The sequence below is a fragment of the Chrysemys picta genome, chromosome 14 (genome assembly GCF_011386835.1).
Source record: "Chrysemys picta bellii isolate R12L10 chromosome 14, ASM1138683v2, whole genome shotgun sequence".
Classification (NCBI taxonomy): Eukaryota; Metazoa; Chordata; order Testudines; family Emydidae; genus Chrysemys; species Chrysemys picta.
The window spans coordinates 36,671,000-36,693,902 of NC_088804.1; the positions used below are offsets into that span (position 1 = coordinate 36,671,000).

General features: G+C 42.3%; 1 protein-coding gene across 1 annotated transcript; it reads right to left on the reverse strand.

Moving 5' to 3' along the window:
* Window positions 1-11: 11 nt before the first annotated feature.
* Window positions 12-20,473, reverse strand: KCNG4 (potassium voltage-gated channel modifier subfamily G member 4). Its single transcript, XM_024105535.3, has 3 exons — window positions 20,075-20,473; window positions 18,439-19,240; window positions 12-1,495 (listed from the first exon to the last, which is right to left on the reverse strand). The coding sequence occupies exons 2-3, from the start codon at window positions 19,186-19,188 to the stop codon at window positions 710-712; spliced, it is 1,536 nt and encodes a 511-aa protein (XP_023961303.1). The 5' UTR covers window positions 19,189-19,240; window positions 20,075-20,473; the 3' UTR covers window positions 12-709.
* Window positions 20,474-22,903: the final 2,430 nt, after the last annotated feature.

Genomic DNA, 22,903 nt, shown 5'->3' on the forward strand with positions numbered 1-22,903 from the left:
AGTATATGTAAGAAAAAAGTCTGAAAACTCTTTGTATCTAGTGTGAAATGTTTAAAGATGGCAGATTGAAATTTCATTTTAAGCAAAGTCTTTTATGGGATTATGTAAGTCATTTACAGTAGCAGTGCAATTCTTTACTTATACATAGATCATGTAACTGCAGAACAAGTTTTAAAAACTTTTATTTAAGCTTGTTGGTGCCTTTGGATATAGATATGTATTGATATCAAGGACTCTTCTACATGCCAGTTGATGAGCATTGTAAAAAGGGCAATAATGTGTAGCCCTAGAAGAATCCATTCTAATGCTTAGCTCCAGGTGTTAATTGCAAAGAACATTGGAAATTCAAAGGCAAACAAAAGAACAATTGTTATTTAGGCCAGCAAAATTCTGCTTGCTACTCATTCAGTGTTAGGGATTCAGCAGGATATCCATACGATATAGACAAAGTAGGACTTTATCACTAGTTTTATCAATAAGAAGAGAAAATTAGTGCTTAATATAATAAATATCTGTTGTTGAATAACCCCTGATCTTTGACTTCCTTAGTCAAAGTGATGAAAGACTAAGTCCGTAGTGCTGTATTGTAAGACTCCATTTGGCTTGGTCAATTTATTACACCCATTTCAGCAATTGCATTGCACATGGTAAGTCACCCAGGTTGTTGCTTTGCTTTATTCAAGTACTCAGACATATTTTGCAGCAAGCCTTAGTTTCCTGTGTAAATGTACTTAATCGGTGACATTGGCGCCTCTGATATCAAGCTGTCTGTCTCATTGAAGGTATCCATTTCACCGGAGTGATTGGTGTTTTTTATCCTGTTTAGCCGGGACTGTAATCTTTCATGTTGTTTTCTCAACTCTGAATAGGAATGAGAGAAAGTGTGGAATATCGAGGTTGCTGGGAAAGCCATAATTAGAATCCCACTGAGGATGCTACTCAGCGCCACCATCTGGCCCGAGACACTTCTTGGTACCATATCTCCATATCCCACAGTGGTCATTGAGATGATAGCCCACCAGTATGAGGCAGGAATGCTTGTAAATTCAAGGACCTTCCCAGATTCATTTTCAGCCAGGTAGACCAGGGGAGAAAACAGGGTGACAGCTACACACAAGAAGAGCAAAAGCAGCCCAAATTCTCGGGTGCACCTTCGAACCGTGAGCCCTAAAGTCTGCAGGCCTAATGAGTGCCTGGCAAGGCGCATTACATACAAGATCCTCAAGGCACGTAAAACTCGTAGCACCAGTCCGATCTTCTCCAAATATGAGTTGCTGCTCGGCCTCTCGTCTTCTTCACTTGGCTCGTCATCTACCACTATGAGGGAAACATAATAGGGTGAAATAGCCAAGAAATCAATGATATTTAGGGGGCCTCTGAAGAAGTGACACTTGCTCTTCGCCTGAATAAATCGGAGGCAGAGCTCCAGCGAGAACCAAGCCACGCAGATGGTCTCGATGATAAAGATGTAATAGCACTTCTGAGAACATTCACCCTGGCGCAAAACAAACAGAAGGTCAAATAAATGAGCAATCTCTGAACTGATATCAGAAATCATTAAAGGAGCAGAAATGTGCATCTTCGTGGGTGTACTGGTATTGCGGGAAAACAAACCCAGCAAATAGCTACTTCTATAGCAGCCATGTTACATCCTGTTAAAAAGCTATTCGAGTGAACTGTTGTTATTTTAATTTTATTACTCTTATGAGTCTGAATGGATGAAATTCATCTTTGTGCAAAGGCCCAGCACAAGGCATATGGACTATTTAAGTCCCATTTAAGCCCTGAAAATAGAAATTAATTGAGACTTAAATGGTGCATAAGTCTGCACAGAAGTAAATTTAACCCTAAGTGAGGGATTATTTTATGGATGTTCTGATTCTCTTTCTGCTCTGTGTGTAAAGTACTATTCAAAGTGTGGTGACTGCACAGATACTAGGTAGTTTGATGTGATGAAGGGAAATAGCTCAGAGATGGAGAAGACCTACTACATCATTTTTTAGACCTTGTCCCTAGTTGTGCCCTAATATAAACCACATATTTTCTTTCAGGCTATGCAAGTATGCTATGAACATTAAAATCAAAAGGAAGATTAAATAAAAAAACACTCATCCAGCAGGTGCAACATACCAATGGAGATTTCTGTTCTAGGGTTGATGTCACATGATACCAGTGCTACCTTCTGAGCCACTACATCAAGACAGTTATACAAACGTCAGCTGCCCTGAGCAGTGATGGATTCACTATTTCCCTTGTCCCAGGATGAGCCTAAAAATGTTACCTTCCATGACTTGTTCAACCTGAAGGCAAGAGTCAAACACAACTTGCCTCCCCAGTCCCTTCAGTCACTTAGGAATTGGATAAACTTTAGAAAACATCACATACATGAGAAACTACATTGGGCACTTCACCTAAGTGATAAGAGAGCCAAACACTGGGTCTGCTGACAATGTCCAGATGATCAGAAAACCATCCAGTGCTCACATTAGATACAGTTTTCAGAGTAACAGCCGTGTGCATCAGTGCCTCAAAGGTATTTAGAAAGAATTCACTGGACCATAGCAAATTGACACTAAACTGGATAATAATCAGCGTTACTCAGACCCTCAAAGATATTTCCATGGGAGTTAGGTGCCTAAATATATTTGAGGATCTGGGTCCATATTATTCTCTCTCTCTCTTTCTCTCTCTCTTGAATGCTCCATAGTACCCCTCATTTGCTCTTGCCTTAAAATATGGCCCACTTGGCCCATAGATTAACACATTAAAATCCTACACCTTGGGATAGTAAATTAATATGATAGCTGCTCTTGATGTTTGACTAAAACTGAAATGTTCATTTAAATATTGTGAATAAACCTCTGGAAAACCACTATTGTGACAAAGACTCAAAAGACGTAGGCAATTGCATAATATTTCCACACCAGGATGCTGTAACTGTTAAGGAACACATGCTTTGATGCATTATAGGCCTGATCCAAAGCCCACTGAAGTCAGCAATGGTTTTTGAAGCAGGGCCCATACATTTTCCCCTGCCGAATAGATATTCAAAATGAAGGCATCTCAAATGCATTAGCTGTGCAGTCCTTGGGGGCATAAGAATTCTATTCTTTCCCCATAAATCCAGGATGGTTTCCTATATGAGAACAGGAGTAATGGGTTAGTAAAATACTGTTGTCACCATCAGTTGAAATTTCATGCTGGGATTACACTAATTAGATTGCCAGGGAGGCTGTAATTACAGACCCAGGGGAGCAGCGAGGGAATGCTGGGGAGCAATAATTTCAGCTAATGTTGTTAAGAGGCTTGAAAATGAGACTGAAATATCTGCTGCTCGGGGCTAGATTGTGGCTGCCCTTTTGTGGGTGCAGAAAGGCCTGGAGAAAGTCCAAAGAGTCTTATTTTCCTTTGCACCTGCTGCACAAGGGCCAGCCACAATTGCATGCTCTGTGCTCAAACATAGCTCCCTGGTAACACCTCTAAAAGTTCAGGGAGAGGTAGGAGGACTATCTGCAGAGGGGATCATGAGCTGTACCTGTCTAATGCGAGCACGGTGGGCATGCTTCTTCTGTGGGCCAGTGAGAAAGAAGAGGCACTGAGCCCAATCCCAGAGCACTCTCAGGGGAGGTGTAGCATGTGAGACTGTGCTTTAGGGACACAGTCTGGCCAGAGTGGGACAGTGATTCCAAGCTTAGGAGCTCACCATGTGGTATGAGTTTGGAGGAAACTTAGTGAGAATAAGATCACAGAACTTTCCTCCCCTGAGCTGCCTGCTCTGAGATTGCCCTTGAAGGAGGTGTCCTAATGCTTGGCTCTAGAATAAGCAGTTTGGGTTTTATCTCTAGCTTCAAGATTTAGTCTTGAAAGCAAGCACCTCAGAAGATAATGAGGAATCTGCACTCTTTGTTTTATTCATAGAGGATCAGATTTTAGCCTCATTGAAGTCAGTGCCATGGACTTCAATGGGCTGCGCATTATGTTTGGAGAGTTTGCTGACTTAGCTTGAAGTAATTGCTTATAATCAGCAGTCACAGTGTGCAGAGTTCTCTTTTTCCAAGATGGAAATTATTCTTTCAGCACAGCCTGTACTTTGTCTGCCTGTGGTCACTCCAATGACTTGTGAATTATTCATTATTTTCAGGCGTGATTTAAAATTTTTGCTAACTGGGCTGAATTACAAGTACATCAGCTACTTCATTTAGCTTTGTACATTTGGGCTTATGTGCCAAATGGAGGAATATTACCTAAGATACAATAATGCCTTCAAGCAGGGTGCTTGTTTTGAGATCCCACATCTCAGGCCCCCCAGCCTTCATGAGTCTCCTCTACCAAGAAACCACAGGAAAAGGAGTCTTTTTGCCAAGAATTTTAGCCATAAAACAAAATGGTCTAAGCTGCCTCCAGAATTGAGACGTGAAATTTTCAGGTACCATTTCTTCAGAACTGATTAGTTTATTTCACTCACACCTCTCCCCCCCACCACTCCAGCCCACCAGAGGTAGATAACTTACATCTGCTTCCTTCCTTTGAAAGCTGAATGATCATCTTCCCAAATGCACTGTTACCAATTCCAGTGGGAAATAACCTTCTACTTGGACATACTAGGAAATCTTACTCTGCTTTTTTTTTTTATTTCTGCCACTACTTATCTGAGACTTATCTGACATAAAACTTTCTCTTGAGCAGAACAAAAAAAATAGACAAATAATATATAAAATAATAATAATTCCACAGTCCCCATCACTGTGATAGAAGCACTCCTTTCCCTGCTTCAAACAGTCTATTGAAATAAAAGATTTATTGTTTACTTATTCAGCCAATTTATATAGTATAGCTGCAAAAAAAAACAACCTCTAAGCCAGGGGTCGGCAATGTTTGGCACGCGGCTCGCCAGGGTAAGCACCCTGGCGGGCCGGGCCAGTTTATTTACCTGCTGACGCGGCAGGTTCGGCCGATCGCGGTCCCCACTGGCTGCGGTTCGCCATCCCAGGCCAATGGGGGTGGCGGGAAGCGGCGCGGGCGAGGGATGTGCTGGCCGCGGCTTCTCACCGCCCCCATTGGCCCGGGATGGCGAACCGCGGCCAGTGGGGGCCGCGATCGGCCGAACCTGCCATGTCAGCAGGTAAATAAAACTGGCCCAGCCCGCCAGGGTTCTTACCCTGGCGAGCCGCGTGCCAAACGTTGCTGACCCCTGCTCTAAGCAAATGCTCAAAAATATTAAAATACATACACATTATATGCTTCCTGAAAATAAAATCTGTCTAGTTGGCTATCTAGAAACACGGGATGAAACCCTGGACCTATTGAAGTCAATAAAAACACTCCCATTGACTTCAATGGGAAAATAATTTCACCCAGGGACTCCATATGTGTGTTTTATATATTAGGATTTTTTTATATATTAGCCAATATATATATTATGTTTTTCATATAATATTCCTCCCTACCATCAATCTTTCTAGTGTTCAGTAGGTGACAGTCCTATTCCTGAGCTTCTCATTAGAACAAGACTAACATCCAAACTCTAAAGTAGCAAATGTCAGAGGAAAAAAGTAGGAATTAAGTATCAAAGCCAATTTCTCAAAGCATCTCATATTCTGCTTATGAGTGTTACCCAGACTGCATGGAAAATGGCACATCCCAATGGTCCTGCACTATGAAATGATAAAATGTGCACAGATATGAGTCTCCTGTAGTGTAGATTAAGTAAAATGTCAGTTGTCTGGTAGCACGGGACAAGGGAAATGATAAATTCCTAGTTTCCCCAGTGCTTTGTAGGGCACTGTTGAAAGAAAGTTAAAAAATATACTTCCAAGATGTACAGTTAATGAACATTCCCATAAATAAGGAGAGACAGAGTTCTAATAGAAAATACTAAAATAATAAACAGGAGTTTTGGAAGTGTTATAAACTCTCCTGCTTCAGAGCACAAACCAAACTCTAACTAATGGGGACTAAGAAGAATTTTTTTCTATGGGCAGGTTATTCCATAACTGCCCACTGCAGGCCTTCTTACACATTTCTCTGAAGCATCAGGTACTGGCCTGGTTGGCGATGGGCTACTGGACTAAATCAGCCACTGGTTTGACCAGATTACAGGAATCTGTCCAGCAGAGTGTGTGTGTATAATGTGTGGAGGAGCAGCTTCCTAATTCCACATGAAATAGTCATTCCTTGCAGAGTTTCTTTATGTTAAAGAATAGAGGATTTCACTTGTTACATTATTTATCATGGCCACCAATTTCTTTGTTTTGTGACAAGGTAGAAAGATGTTTCACAAGCCCAGTACCTAAAGAGTTAACTCAGACCCTTGCCTGTCACATGGGTGTTCGGGGTGGGGCGAGGAAGATGAGGAGAAAGTGGTGATGGCAAAAGAGTTGAGAAACTGGAAAGGTCTTTAGCAATTGGGGCCCCCTGTTCTGAGTAGTTGAGTGGCCTGAGAAAAGAGACTGAAATTCTGCTGCTGGTGAGAGCAGTATTTTTCTTTCCTGGCTGGTGGTTTTATCCATCGGCTTACATTTTTATTCAGAACTTTTCTTAAGAACACAAGAACGGCCATATTGGGTCAACCCAATGGTCCATCTAGCCCAGTATTCCATCGTCCGACAGTCACCAGTGCCAGATTCTTGAGAGGGAATGAACAAAACAGGTGATCCATCCGCTGTTGTCGGAGTCCCATATTCTGGCAGATGGAGGTTTAGAGACACTCTGAGTATGGTTGCATCCCTGGCCATCTTGGCTAATAATCATTGATGGACCTATCTTCCATGAACTTATCTCATTCTTTTTTTGAACCAAGTTATACTTTTGTCGTTCACAACATCCCCTGGCAATGAGTTCTACAGGTTGACTGTGTATTGTGTGAAGAAGTACTCCCTTTTGTTTGTTTTAAACTTGCTGCCTATTAATTTCATTGGGTGACCCTTGGTTCTTTTGTTATGTGAAGGGGTAATACTTCCTTATTCACTTTCTCCACACCATTCATGGTTTTATAGACTTTTATTGTATCCCCCTTAGTTGTCTCTTTTCTAAGCTAACCATTTCCAGTCTTTTTAATCTCTGTTTGTATGGAAGCATTTCTATACCCCTAATCATTTTGTTGCCCTTATCTGCACCTTTTTTAATATATCTTTTTTGAGATGGGGCAGCCAGAACTGCATGCAGTATTCATGGTGTGGGTGTACCATGAATGTATACAGTGGCATTATGATATTTTCTGTTTTATTATCTATTCTTTTCCCCATGGTTCCTAACATTTTGTTAACTTTTTTAACTGCTACTGCACATTGAGCAGATATTTTCAGAGAACAAACCATGATGACTATAAAATCTCTTTCTTGAGTAATAACAACTAATTTAGACCCCATAATTATGTATGTATAGTTGGGATTATTTTTCCAGTGTGCACAACTTTGCACTTAGGAACATCAAATTCCATCTGCCATTTTGTTATCCGGTTTAGTGAGATTCCTTTGTAGCGCTTTGCAGTCAGCTTTGGACTCAACTCCGCTGAGTAATTTTGTTTCATCTGCAAATTTTGCCACCTCACTGTTCATCCCCTTTTCCAGATCATTTATGAATATGTTGTACAGCACGGGTCCCAGTACAGAGCCTGGAGAGACCCTGCTATTCACCTCTCGCCAGTTACAAATCCATGAGAGGAACTTCCCTCTTTCCCATGGCAGCTTAGTTTTCTTAAAAGCCTTTGGTGAGGGACCTGGTCAAAGCCTTTCTGAATGTCCAAGTACATTACATAAGTGGCTGAATTTTTCCCATGTCTATAAAGCTTGATTGGATACTTCTTCAATTTTATTATGACCTTCCACCATAGGGAAAGAGCTGCATGATGTTATACAAGAGAAGGACTGGCAAGGTGTATGACAATCTATTACTATATTACTTTTCTCCCTTAGTCTTGGATATTTTAAGTTGGAGGAGAAGCGCTAAGAACTCCTGCTGGTCTCTAAAAGTCCTATGATGATCTCTTTGTCTATGTTTCTTTGATTCTTTATTGAGGCTTTAATTAGTTAGAAGGGTTGCTGACAGTATTTTTATATTCACTTGCACAAGTTCTCTTCTCTTACTATTCCATGCTGGTCTGGCCTTCGGACACACGACCTCTTTAGTGTGACATACACTGATATAATTTTGAACACCGCTCTTCTTTTTAGTAACGAGCTTGGAGCAGTTTGTGTTGCATCAGTGGTGTGATATTCTGCCTTTTAATGATGTTCACGCCATATGAAAACTTAATCGGTGCAGTCAGGTTTTTCTGTGAGGGAATAGTGTTTAGAATTTAATTGCTATAGGAAAACTTTGCTACTCTAGTGAGTGGTTTTACTGCAACTGTAGTTACAATTCACCTTGTCTGTTCAAAGGGACATAGAGTGCACCACCAAGTCAGCAAACCTAAGAAGACTATACCAGGCAAGGATAGAAAATGAATATTGATAATGAACTTCAGCTGAGTGAAGGGCCTCAAACCAGAGGCAGATTTACAGAAGAGATCCTGGTAATCACTAATCGTTTTTATGCTTCATGAAGTGGGGTGAAATGAGCCACTTGCAAGACAAAATAAATAAGACTAATTTCTGATTTTCTGAAGTACAAGAAGAGCAAATCTCTATTATTTTCCTCCCTCCCTCCTTCTTTTGTTATCCCATCAGCCTAGATCATGTTGAGGACAGTGTTTTTAGGTGGTTTAAGCAATGAACACCTGACCAGGCGTATATTTTCAGATATCACATGGGCCAAGATATACTATTACTTGTAGACTATTATGGTAGCATATGCTGGTGTGTGGGTTATTTCAATAGCCCATCCACCCATTACAGAATTTTCCAAGGAGGGTGGCCAACTTTCTCATTTGTGAAAAACGGACACAGAGCACCAGAACCTCCCCTGCCCCCTGCTCCACCTCTTTCCCTGAGGCCCTGCCCCCGGTCCGCTTGCCTCTCCCCTCTCCCACAGTCGCTTGTTGCTCTCTCCACCACCCTCCCCCTGCCAGCTGAGCAGGGTTCTAGGTGAGTGGGGCAGGAAGGGACAGGGAGAGGTGCGTTCCAGGTGTGGAGGAGGGGTGAGTGGAGCAGGGCGGGGGAGGGAAAGTCGTGCTCGGGGCAGGACGGGGGAGTCACCAGTATCTCTCTCCACTAGAGCCGTTGCTAAGTGCTCCTTCAGGCTCCAGCAGCAACTGCTGCTCTTCCCGTCCCCTGGTAGCAGAGGCCAGTTACTGCAGATAACCGCATTTTTATTGTGCTGACCTGACACTGCCAGGTTCCCTTTTCAACCGGACATTCTGGTGGAAAGAGCATGTGCTCTTAACATGAGCTGCTAGAATACGGTCCTCGGTGACCCTTTTTCCAAGCCATATATTGGAGATTCAAATCCTGCATTACAGAATGTATACAAATAGCTTAATCAAGGTTTTGAAACTGTGACCTGTATTGTACCTACAAAGAAGATTTACAATATTATCATTTTAGAATCCAAGGAGCCTCAAGTGCACAAAGAATGAATTAATCGGAACACCCAGTGAGGTAGATATTGTTATTCCAGTTTTACAGACAGGGATACAGTCAGTGGCAGAGCCAGGACTTGGGAGGGATAGCTCAGTGGTTTGAGCTTTAGCCTGCTAAACCCAGGGTTGTGAGTTCAATCCTTGAGGGGGCCACTTAGGGATTTGGGGCAAAATCAGTACTTGGTCCTGCTAGTGAAGGCAGGGGGCTGGACTTGATGACCTTCCAGTTCTAGGAGATAGGACATCTCCATAACTCTCACCACCCACACAGATGATGTAGGTATCAGACCGGTCCCTCCTCGGTTAATACGGTTATTAGTATTCCACAGAGTTATAGGGCCTCGCATTTTGTGAAATGCTGTAGGGACAAGATTCATTAGTATCCTGCAGGATACCATAATCCAACCACATGTGCTTTGAAATAGCACAAAATCAGTGGTGGGTGAACCCAGAAGAGTTTGTGTTTGACTGTTTATAGTAGCCCAAATTCAAACTTGTACTGAAGCATAGGGGGGTCTGCCTGGATGAGTGTATTAGGAAATGGTTGGCTTTGCTTTGCAGCATGTGCTCTTAACATGGGTTGCTAGAATATGGTCCCCAGCAACTGATCAACACAGCACTGCAGTGTGGTGAAACAAGGTCACAACTCAAACATCTGCTAAACTTATCTTGGCACATGCAGATTTTGTTTGGCAGATTCAAATGTGGCCTATTACTGCCCATTTCCTTCCATCAGCCTTACACGCAATTACATGGATTGAGGTCAGTGTCCACTAACACACCGACAGATGGGAGCAGACGGCATTGTTGCTATAGGCTATTAGAGTTATAGTAGAATAGAACCAGCCTTCCGCCTCCTTGCACAGATAGATCATTATCCTAGCAGGGTTGCTCTTGTTTTCATTTGCACAGCACTGTGGTCCACTCAGATGGAAATTATTCAGGCCTGTATTTAGAGGATTTAGAAATATAACTCTCGTAAGCAACAACAGGAACTTGCCACCTCATTTCCCCAGGCAACTTGCTTCTTGGGCCAGATTCAGCATCACCATCCAACTCCTGTGCCCTCTCAGACAGCACAAAGGGCTGGATTCTGGCCATAACTTGACAGCAGAGTATTCCCCAGGTGGAGTGGAACTTCTCCAATAGGGTAAAGCTGGAAAAATCAGCTCCTGCACCAGGTGTTCCAGCAACCTGCGTGTAGGGGACATGTCAGAGGAAGGAGGTGTGTTGTGTGTGGGAAGAGATGGACCAGGACTGTGGTCTGCTCTGCCAATCCTTCAGTGGGAACATACAGTAATGGCATATATTATAGCAGCCCCTAAATTGCTCTAGTTCATGCCAGGATTGGGCCATTGCAGAATCAGAGAGCCATAACCAGGCCATTCCCCCCACCCTTCTCCATGCACTAAGCAGAGCTCAGATACAGGGGAGAACTGAGACCTTTAGACTGGAAAATCAGAATTTGGAAATTCAGCATGTGTACCATTCTGATTCTGTTCCCGATCTGGAGCAGCAGGAATCTGACTGCACTGCCGCAGGTACTGCTGAGTCACCATGCCTGCATTGCTGCTGTTATTTGAATAATTTAACTACGCTCCGTTAAATCAAACGAGACACTGGGAGAACTTGAAAACTCCCTGTTATGGATCACTCAGGCACTTGAATTTATGGTTACAGAGCTGATGCGGTGAAAGGAAAAGGTTGACTGCCTGTGGAAAGAAAGACTCTAATCTGATTTGCAGGACCACTAGCTGTTAAAAACATTGTGTACTCTAATCACACAGCGATCTCCCACCCAACTCAGCTTGAAAAAAAAAAATGGACATCTGAAAACTACTGTTAAAACTAGTACAGGTTTCAGGTCCTTTAGCAGGGCTCCAAAGCACTAAGGTAATATAGATAATAAATAATAATAGTGTTAATATTGGGTTTGTAGTAACATGGGCATTAGCAAATGAATTGAGATATTATGTTTACATCTGTACACAGTATGCTGTGCCTTTTATTGGGAACAAAACATTAAAATTGGAAAGGAATACTTTATTAGTTTATATTAATTAATTTATAATCTTTATTATATTATTTTGTTTCTATATTATTGTATTCAAGATCTTTATTATGTTACATTAACTAATTTATAATCTTGAGTCCTGAGTGTTACTTTCAGGCATAGTGCTCACTAATGTAGGACTCACTCAGTAACAGAAGAAGGATGGTTCAGTGGTTAGGACACAAGCATAGGTCTTGAGAGACTCTCATCCAATCCCCTTCTTTGCTACAGACTTCCTGCGTAACTTTGGGCAAGTCACTTATGCCTAGACACACTGAGTGCCCCCAGCTGTTCAATGGACCTATGATAGCACTGCCCATAGCTTGCAGAGTAGAAGGATAAATATGTAAAAAGTTTGCAGTGCTCAGACACTATGGTGGGGGGCATATAAGTACCTAAGAAAGATCATGACTTGAAGGAGTGATGCTGATTTACACCAGCTGAAGGTTGGCCCTTCTGTTTCTGGGCCCAGAACATGAAGGAGGGGCGGTAGCTATGCAGGAATTATTGTATTTCAAGGAGCAAGCTTAGTGGAACTCACTTTTTAAACGTGAGAAGCAGCATGGTCAAGTGGATCGAGGCCTGGAGGGGACTCAGGTGATTTGTGTTTGACCTTGGACAAGACACTTTCTCCCCACCATTTCTCCTCCTACCTCTTGTCTACTTAGATTGTCAGTTCTTGAGGGCAGTGGTTGTCTCTTATTATATGTTTGTGCAGCGCACAGAACAATGGGACCACTAAACATGGTCGAGACTTCCAGATAATACTGTAATTTAAAATAATACTGCTTAAAGAGGCCATTAACATTCCATGCACAATTTCATAATCCATCCATAGTCTAAGCAATATCTTTAGCGTGCCTGAGATAGAACTGTAAAATCTCTTTAATGATGAACGGCCAGATTCTGATCTCAGGTACACCAGGCTAAATCTGGAGTTAACTTCATTGAAATCAATGGACTGAGAACTTACCAAAACAATATATCATACTGGAGAAGGAATTTCACAGGTGTAAGATTAAGGGGGCTTGTTACACAGAGGCATTATCGTCATAAAATTAGAGTTTCTGCTGGCTACTATTGACCGTCTCTGTTTTTGGAAAGGTCTAGCACCCAAGAGGAGATGCCTGTCACCCAAAGGAGGTAGCCATTACACAGTTATTCCTGTTGAAATCACTCAGACAACTTGTGCGAGTAAAGTGAACTGGATTTGGTCCTACTGTAGGTAGCTGCAAACTTCAAAAACACAAAAAGGGTCCCCTAGAAAGCATGTCTATCCAAATCGAATGCATGTGATAGCATACAGAATTTGAACTGATTGGGTGCTAACAGCAGCTGTGTGATCCCCCCAGAGTCAAGTGAGAAGCCAAGGGACTGTTCTAAAGCTGTTGGGAAATAGCAAAGACTGGACTAGTGTAAGGCAAACTAATGATTGTTCCTCCTGAATATGGGACCTGTATAACTGGCCTGAGGAGCCTGGACTATTTCAGGGTAAGAAGGTGCAGTGCTTTTATAGGCAGGAGACTGAGTAGTGGAGTTATTAACCCTGGCAGTACAAATAGGTCGTCTTCGATTTTCTTGTTTCCCTTCCCAATAAGGTCAATAAATTGTCTTTTCACCTGTGTGGTAAAAATCCTTCAACTGCTCAAGATGTTTTTTTCTCTGTAGTTTCCTCTAGAGTCCAGGGCAACTAGGACATTTTCAGTATGATTCATACAGCATTCAAATATCACGAGCCAGGCCCCCAAAATACATGGTAGGTTTCGAAATCATTAGATTTTACCAAATAATGGTTTGGAGGCTCTTTTTATTTGCCCTTTGGCTTGGGGGCCTTTATGCTGCACAACTTGGGAAAAAGCAGATTACCTTGGAGTAAGCTTGGACTCCACATCAAGGGCCATAGGACTAGGAGGGAGCCCATGCCTGGGGGCTGTATTGCCTGCTTTTGTTAACTTTCGTTATCTTTTCTGAGGAAAAGGCTTTGCTGCATCTTTTCTGCTTAGTCATCCCACAAGATGACACCCATTTTAAGGGTTCAGTAAAAAATCTCCCCCAACTCTTCAAAAGAAACTTCCACTGGTGTCCAGTTCAAAGCAGATCCTTTCCCTAATCAAGCACTTCTATGGTGGTTGGATTCCATTCCGGTCACCTCCTTTATCTTTGGATTATCTACACTCTTTATCTCTGCAGCCTGCTGAAAGCTGTGCAATGACCATTTTGGTGACTTTGCTGGTTCTCAGGTCTTTGGGTCTGAATTGTAACCCTGGAGCGGAACCCATTACCTGTCTGTAATGGATTGAGCTAACCTCCTTTATCTGAACACCCACTGCTAACTTGAGAAATTCTGAATCTGGATTGTATGGTTTATGTCTGCCTGCTCTACATCTTCTACTTATCTGCAGCACGATTCTCTCTCTTCCCAACTCTCGTAAGGAAGTGCCACATCTACACCTGTGCACCTCTGTTGTTGGGATTATTTCATTTTATACGCTAATAGATGACATTATGGGACAATTTTCCAGAAGCCTTCATGATCAAAATGCATATAAACATGCACATATTTGCATGCCTGGGAGAGCCTTTTCCATAACTGCATGTGCACTTGTATTAACTGTTTGCACAAACAATCCAATTTTTCATTGGCCCATTTTATACTCTTTTTTCTGGTTATAAATTAAGACCAATTGTGACAGCTGCCATCTTGCCCAATAAACCATGGATTAAGCCAGGAACCTTGTGTCTAGACTCTAGATCAATAAGCTTGTGTCTCTACTTCTTGAGCTAAAGGTCCAGTTCTCTGTAGTTGGGGGCTGTAACAGACTCATATCCTTTGTGGTCTGGGTACACTGGGGGACTCATAACACTAACCAGTGGCAAGTATCAGAGGGGTAGCCGTGTTAGTCTGAATCTGTAAAAAGCAACAGAGGGTCCTGTGGCACCTTTAAGACTAACAGAAGTACTGGGAGCATAAGCTTTCGTGGGTAAGAACCTCACTTCTTCAGATGCAAGAAGTGAGATTCTTACCCATGAAAGCTTATGCTCCCAATACTTCTGTTAGTCTTAAAGATGCCACAGGACCCTCTGTTGCTTTTTACTAACCAGTGGGTTACATAAAGTATATACAAATTATATGTCCTTCTCTCGGTGTCTTCATATTTCCAAGGTGCCTATAACTGGGTGTCTAAGTATTGCTTGAAATACCCATGGGAATTTACATGTCATTCCTTGTTCTTGTGGGCAAGCCCTAACACAGAATGAATCGGGGTCTTCATTTTGGCCATGCCTCAGAAGCGGGTTACAGGAAACACAGACTCATAATTTTCTCTTCCTCATTTGCCTTTAAGTGGGATCTGTGCCTTTACGACAGTCCTCCCCCTCACCCCCCACCCCGTTGCTACCATTTCTGGAGAAATGGCCACCTTCCTTCCTTCCCTCTCTCCTGTTACTATGGCAACTGGGCTTCCCTGATGCAGATGCTTGTTACTTGGCCGAGTGCCACATCTCTCAGCAGAGCCCGAGTTTTCGCTTTCCCTTTGGTGGCAAGTTGTTCTGTTTGCTCTTCTTCTGCTTGTCCAGGCAGCCCTTTCCTGGGATACTTAGCTAGAGCGAGAAGGGAATGTTACCACAGAGCATGCAGTGTCGAGACAGCCAAACCCGCCGACTGAAGTCGAGCTCACCTTGTATTATTCTCCCTTGTCTTTTTGCTTCCTTCCTTCCTCAGGCACTGGAGAGCAGCCAATTCTGACACTATGGAGTGTGGCTGGGATGCTGAAAGGAGCCCGGAGAGGTACATGTGGCAACAGAGGTAAAATCTTTCTTACTGATATCTTGGAAGCAATACACCCTCCTTCCTGGGTTAGTGATGTGGGGGAATTGACCCTTACAATATCTTTCAGCGAAGCTCCAGTCTGAGGTGGATCCAAGCCCAAACCCCAGAACTGAACAGCCCTCAACTTTGGACTGTTCTGAATTCAGATCTGGATCTGAATGTTGCTACTGGTTAACACCGGAAACCTGATTCAAAGAGCTGCACTCATGTAGTCAGTGGATAGAAGCAAATCACATGACCTTTGTGTCTAGTCCAAGCAGCAAGAATTTCACATTCTGAATGCTCATCTGAAGCTGCTGGTGAACATGTCCCAGGCTAGGCATCCTTTACCGAAGTCACACGGGGAATATTTTTGCATAACAAATACATTCAAGAAAATTGTCGTTTGTGGGTGGATGAGTCACAGTGACAACCAAGAAGCTACATTTTTTGAATACATTACTTGCTATGGGTTACTTGCCAAGCTCTAGCTAAGACACTGTCCCTCAGAAAGGAGACCTTCGGTGTTGCAGCACTTTAGGCATAATAGGGTCAGTTCACAGCCTCATAGAAATGACAGAGGGAAAATACTTATTAGGTCATGTAGTCTATCCCTCCACAAGCCAGGCCAATTCACCACTATATATTCACAGGTGCTTTGCCAATCTTGGTTTAAATTGAATCAAACAATTGGATTTTTATAACTTTGTCCATGGTCCACGCTATTTCACAGTCTAATAGATTCTGCTATTGAGACAGAGGGCTTGTCTACACGTGAAATGCTGTAGTGCTTGAATGTAGGCACTATTTACACTGACAGGAGGCGTTCTCCCATCAGAGTAGGTAATCCACCTCTCCGAGAGGCTGTAGCGAGGTTGATGAGAAGACCTAGCGCTGTTTACATTGAGGATTATGTTGGTATAGCTAAATCTTTCAGGGTGTGGATTTTTCAAACCCCTACGAGACATAGTTCTACCAATGTAAGTTCCCAGCGTAGAGCAGCCCTAACTTTATCCTTTGCTCAACTTCACCCCATTACTCCCACTTCCATGCAGACTCTTTCTCAAATACTGCAGCATCTATGAATGATAGAATTCTATGATTCTATATTATTAATGTCTTAATCCCAACTTTTTAAAGTGTCTACACATTAAAAACCTGACTATATATATAAAAAAAAACCTATGCTAATTAACACAGCTCTATTTTATAGAACACTCTGGCTGCAATGAGACTACTACATCTTACTACCAGCTACATTTGTACCCCTAAGCTCAAAATTCTTGCCTTCTGAAGATAGGGTTAATTTTAAAAAAAATGCAGCAAATTAGACCTCGTTGAGATCTGATACAGTGATTATGTGTTTCTTGTTTTTCTTTAAAAATATTTAGACAAGAGTTCTCTTGTTTATGTTTTAAATTTGAGATAAAATATGCATCATGCTCTCTTTTAGGAACAAAGTTAATAGGATGCAATATTTCCCATAGAAGTCTTCATGTTCATTTGCTTATAACCATAAAAACATGCTCTGTATTTAAAGCTGCATCTTGGAAAAGGCACTGAAACATCTTAACAATTTTTACTTCAAAATGCAATAGCTTTGGGAGGCTAGTAGATACTCAGAGATATTACTGAAGGGATTCAAACTTTTTATAAAAATGTAAGTAGAAATTCAAGGTTATATCGAACAGGAAATGATCTCTTTAAAACCCAAACTTCTGTGCCATCCTTAGCTTTATTGAAAGACATCAAATATCATGACATATCTTTGATGTGACTGCATTCTGTGCCCTCCTGAATTACTACTTGGACAATAAAATGCACACAGCATATTGTGCAATAAATGTGGAAATGGTTTCATTAAGCCATGCACAATAAACTGATGAGAAACTTATCATCTATGGCATCAACGGGAAAAGGTGAATGTGGCTTTTTTTTATTTAATCTTGGTGTCGGTATTTTGAAAAGTGTCATGTTATTTTCCAAATCAGTTTGTAGAATACAGCATGGGGAAGAATCCACTAGTAGTTTGGATGTTATTATACCTAAAATCACATTACATTTTTAACTCCATCTCTTTTCTTATTAGAATGACAGATCTTTATAACATTGAAAGTTTCTCCCACATATGATATAAGTTTGATTTATTTGCCCTGAATTATTTCAGGAGATGTGTTTGGAGAGGGTTTATATGTACTTAATGGGTTAAAATTTCAGCCACCCTTTAAGAGTGTTTCTGCAATTTGTTTGTGTGTCCAAATGCAGGGTACTACAGACACAAAACTTGTGCATCCATTTTGAAGGCAAACTTTGAAACTCCACTTCGGTGGTGGTGTTTGTTTGTTTGTATATCATAATGTGTTATCATTGTACAAAATGTAACACAATATTATTCTGGAAAAATGATTTCAAGTCTCCTAAAATAATAACTAATCAGAGTTGCTCTAGTTATCACAACAGAAGACAACTTGCTATTTTTAAAAATAAAGATGCCAGGGAAAAATATTTCTTTCACTAAGTCTGTTTGAAATATTGCTGATAACTAGAGTGATCCTATGGTAGGATAAAGCATGTGGTAGATGAAACTCTGCTATGAATGAGTGTATGAGACTCACTGCTAACAGCAAATAAAATAACTTTTGCTAACAACTCTTTCCTAAGCTGTGGGTGAGGTGTGTGTGTGGGGCGGAGATGCTGTGTTACAATGCTGCGTGCTCGGTATTTGCTAAATGCAGGAGCAGTTGTAGAATCTTAATTCTTTGATTCCATTCAGAAAGCCTTTTCTATATCTCTGGCTGGCAAGCAATACAAAACTTTACTTAATTCTTTGTGACTGAATATGGCTTTGAAACTGATACAAAGTCAGTTTCAGGAGTTATTTCTATTTATAATAATAACAATATACACTGGCAAATTTTGATATTATTTCCTGAGGATTTTCTCCGAGGATTATTTTGTATCTTTTTGTGATGCATGTTTAACAATGACAGGTTTGCTTCTTGTAACACTATAGTAGGCTTATAGAGGGTTGAAACACTAGTTAAAAGGGGACTTACTTACCCTGTCTTCTTCGGCTCTTAAGTCCGGCATGGTGCTAACACAAAGGCTTATAGCTGTGGTGGCCACAAAGAGGATGGAGAGACAAGCAAAGACTTTTCCTGGGAGTCCTGACTGGGGATTTTCGACCATATCCCTGAGTTTATTCATAAATTGTTCAAATTGTGTTTCCTCAACCAAGACACATGTGGTCTCCTTGCTCATTTGCATCTCTTCCTCCTTGTGCATCTCTGCCAGCTCCTGCAGTTTTTGAAACAGTTTTCGGAAGCAGCATTTCTCCAAGTTGGATTCCTCAATTCCCCAGTATCTCAGCTCCTCCTGGAATGACAAGGCACACATGTCTCGGAAGAGCATCAGCTTCCCTGCTGCTAGAAAGCTGACGATCATCCCAAAAGCGTTGGGATTCCGGTCGAAGAAGAACTCATGGGTGTCTTCATCATAATCATCACACAGCTGAATAATTTCATCGTAGCTGCTGCAAAACTTTAGCTTGCTTAGCCGGGTCAGTGGGAATTCGTCTAAAGTGCTCCAAGGCAGCAGGTATTTGATTCCTCCAACATTTATGATGATCTCCCTCTTCACATCAACTGTACAGAGCTGATCAGGGTGGTAAATTCTCCTGGCCCTTTGATAGTGGACCCCTTTGACAGAAGGGGTGTCAACAGAGATAGGGAACAGATGGTTTAAGGAACTACAAGAACCGTAGCTAATGTTACTATAGTCCTGGTTGCTGCCTCCCGAGACAATAGGCATTTCTGAGAGTTCTCACTGGGACATCCGAAATGGCATCAGAGCAGGGTTAACTCTTCACCCAAAAGATGGGGATAGAGGAAAGAAACATAATAAAGGTTATTATGAGTTAAAAGGCATCACAGGCTACTTCCCTAAGACATTCACAAAGTGTGTGTGTGTGTGTGTATATATATATAAGTCATACTGCACCTCTTTTTGAAATCTGCAGCCTGCGAATCCCCTGTCATTAATTTTCTGGTAACACACACAGACAGAAAAATGAAGCCTCATTCATAATTATTGCAGAGCACTGGATGACTGCAAGTCATAAAGTGAACAGATCAGGCTCTTCCGTTTGGAGCTCATTTTTGTCACAAGCATGTCTTTGTAGAAATAGCAGAGGCAAGTGCTAACAAATACAAACACTTAAATATGTCCCAGCTAAATGAAGCTGCTTAATAGTTATTAAAGTTAGACTGGTCAATTACCCATCATCAGAGGGATACATAGTTCTTCTTAATTGTTTTAACTTGAAACGTACACAGATTGAAATTCCTCCTTCTCCTTTTCACTATGCTCCCTCCTTACCAACCTCTCCTGCGTGTTTGTAAAGTGCTTTGAAGATGGGAAGTGCTATATAAATGATGAGCAGCTTTATTTAATCACCGCTGTTCATTGCAAATTACTGAGAGAACATAAGTAAAATTTGCCCAGCCAGAGAAAACTTTGGAGTATGCACAGTCCCAGAGAGCAAAATATTCTCCCAGTTTATGGGCTGATTTATAGACTCCTCAATAAAGATCAAAACACTCTTTTTGCTCTTAATCTGTAACAATCATTAGCAACTAATCTCCCCAACCCACCACCACAACAACAATCCCAAAGCAACTTCCCCAAAGTTACTTACCACCCTGACACAGGCTGCTTCCAGGCATCCTGCTCCCCTGCACACATGCTGCAAACTGAAGACTCTCCTCTGGTACCAGTTAGCAGAGAGACTTGGGCATATTTTAAGAATACTGATTACATGGAGAATCTCTATTGCACCCAGTAAATCTCAGTCCCTTCTCTCCCTCTCTCTCTCACTCTATCCCCTGTGGAGGGAATATATCCATATATTGACCAGCAGTCCCTTTGCAAAAGGGCATCCTCATAGGCTATCAGAGACTCAGGAGACAGCTCCTTATCTCGACTCCTGGGGTGTCATGGTGAAATGAATTGAGGGAGAGCTGGTGGAGCCTGCCCTCTTCCCCATCTGTCCTCTGCTTCCCTTGGGGATTGTCAGTGTGGTCCTGAAAGAGCAGGGAGGGAGAAGGAGGAAGGGCTTAGAAATAATCTCTCCAGCATCCATCCATCCATCCAGCAGGCAGCAGCAGCAACTCAGTAACAGTCTGCAGTGAAAGAGGCATCCCCTGTAATCATGCGCAGTAATAAATAAATTCTGGCAAACAGAGTTAATAAAACAACCCCTGTCCCCATTAACACCTGCCACCTATATGAATCTTCTGAGAGTTGTTTGCTTTGGAGATACCAGCTGAGTACTTTGGGAGCAGCTTCCATTCACAGCACCGCTGGCCATCTTCTGAAATAGGGATTCACTAATGGGATTTTATGGGAAAAGGTAAGTTGCTTGCTTGCTTGCTGGGAGGATGGATCCCACCGCCCTCCTGGTTGCTGGGAGAAGACATTCCTCAGCGCAGTGGGTCTCCCCACCCACCTGCCCCCGAGACCAGGGAGTGGGGTCTGAGCCTTCCATTTCCCACAGAGCTGCCCAGAAAACTCTCTACCCTCCCTGCCTTTTGTAGGGGGCGGGGGCTTTCTCATCGCTTCATTACACAGGCAGTTAAGGAGGCTATTCCATATATTCCTTCTCTCCCTTTCTTCCACATGTGATCAAGGGGGATTGGGTATAGCTGGTGGCTGCAATGCTATTGGTCTTTGGGCTGAACGATGGGGGTGTTAGAAAGGAGGCATGGATTAGATCAATATTCCATTCACCGTGCCACAGTAGAATCAATGAGCTGATCAGCAGATCCCCAAAGGCTCATGCTCCCAAATGGTGAGCTAACTCTGCCGAGGCAACAGCCTTAGGATGTGTCGTACCTGGGTTGTCCAAAGTCACAGAACTCAGATCCAGAGCTGGATTTTAACACAGGCTGTTCAGATCCAAAGGTTTTGTTTGGCCGATTGCATGGATAAGGGCTACTTGCAAAAGTGTTCCTCAGAGTTTGGATTTCATTGGCGCTTGGGTTTTGGTTTGAGTGCCTCTCTCATTCGCACAGTCAATATACTGTGCACTTCGGCCCAGATTCTCAAAGGTATGGTGGCTCCTAATTTCCATTGAAATCAAGCCTAAATATCTTTGAGCATCTGGGCCTTTGTCCCCTTGGCTCATTTTGCCCCACTTCCACACTTAACTTTTGGAGGAATCACCCACCACCAAATTGCAACCCCTTTGAAGCAGAATGGTGCAGCTGTTGATCAATGTATAGCTATGCTCTGGCATCGTTTAGGACAGGAAGGCTTCTAGTTCTAATTGGACACTTTGGCACATCTCCTTTGGCCCATGAGGTGCCCAGATGATGAACTTCTTATCAAGCTCTAGCACTGGAGTTTACACACAGGTACTAATTATGCAGTCTACTGAGAAGACAAGATAGATGCCTTTAGGCATCAGAGTCCTGGGAATGTAGCTCAAAATCACTTAAATCCTATCACGTTAATAAATGTAGCTGTTCACTCTTCATATCAGCCATTCCCATGGATTTCAGTGCAAAGAAAAAACAATTCTATTCTAATTAACTTTGGATAAATTATTTCATAAAATGGCAAATCAATCAGCATCGTCGCGTTACCTCAGCCCCCCTCCCCCCTTTGTCAGGTATATTTAAAGGTAACATTTCTGAAGTGCATTGAGACAAGAATGTGTCCAACAGCAATGCGCAAAATTGCACTACAATGAATAATAAAATGTTATCAGTGTTTACCAAAAAGTGTATGTTTATGACTATTTAATGCCTCATCCCTGGTATTAGGAATCTTATTTGTTTTACAGTAGTGCTCCCATCTGAAATCAGGGCCCCATTGTGCTAAGCAGTATTAGTATTAGACAGTCCTGAAGAGTTCACAGTCTACGCAGACAAGGTGGAAATATCATTATCCCCATTTTGCAGATAGGGACCGAGGCACAAAGAGACTCAGGGCTTGTCTAGACAGCACGGACAAGCTGGGGAATAAATCTACAGCACACCAGTATGCTGTGCACTAACTGTCCATGTGGATCTTGGTACCATGCACTGAAAGTTCCCTCGTGCACACTGACCTACTCCCATTTCAAAGCAGAGTAGCTCAAAGTACACTAGGGAATTTTTAGTGCACGGTAGCAGAGTCCACATAAGAGAGTGCATGTCACGCTAGTGCACTGTAGATTTAGACCCCAGCTTGCCACGCACTCACTGTTCATCTAGACAAGTCCTAAATAGCTTTCCCAAGGTCACACATGGAAGTCTGTGATGGGGCCAGGAATTGAACCAGGTCTCCTGCGTCCCACTCTTAACCCTCAGACCATCCTTCCACAGTATCCAATTCTTGCTTTCTGTTTCTCCTATTTTGTGCCTTTAAGCACAAGTCACTGTGTCCCCTCTACCCAATTCATCTCTCTCTTTTTATAGTAACACTTCTGTTACCTTTTCTTGTCCCTTAGTTACCGTTCCTTTTTCAAGCTCGCTCCAGATGG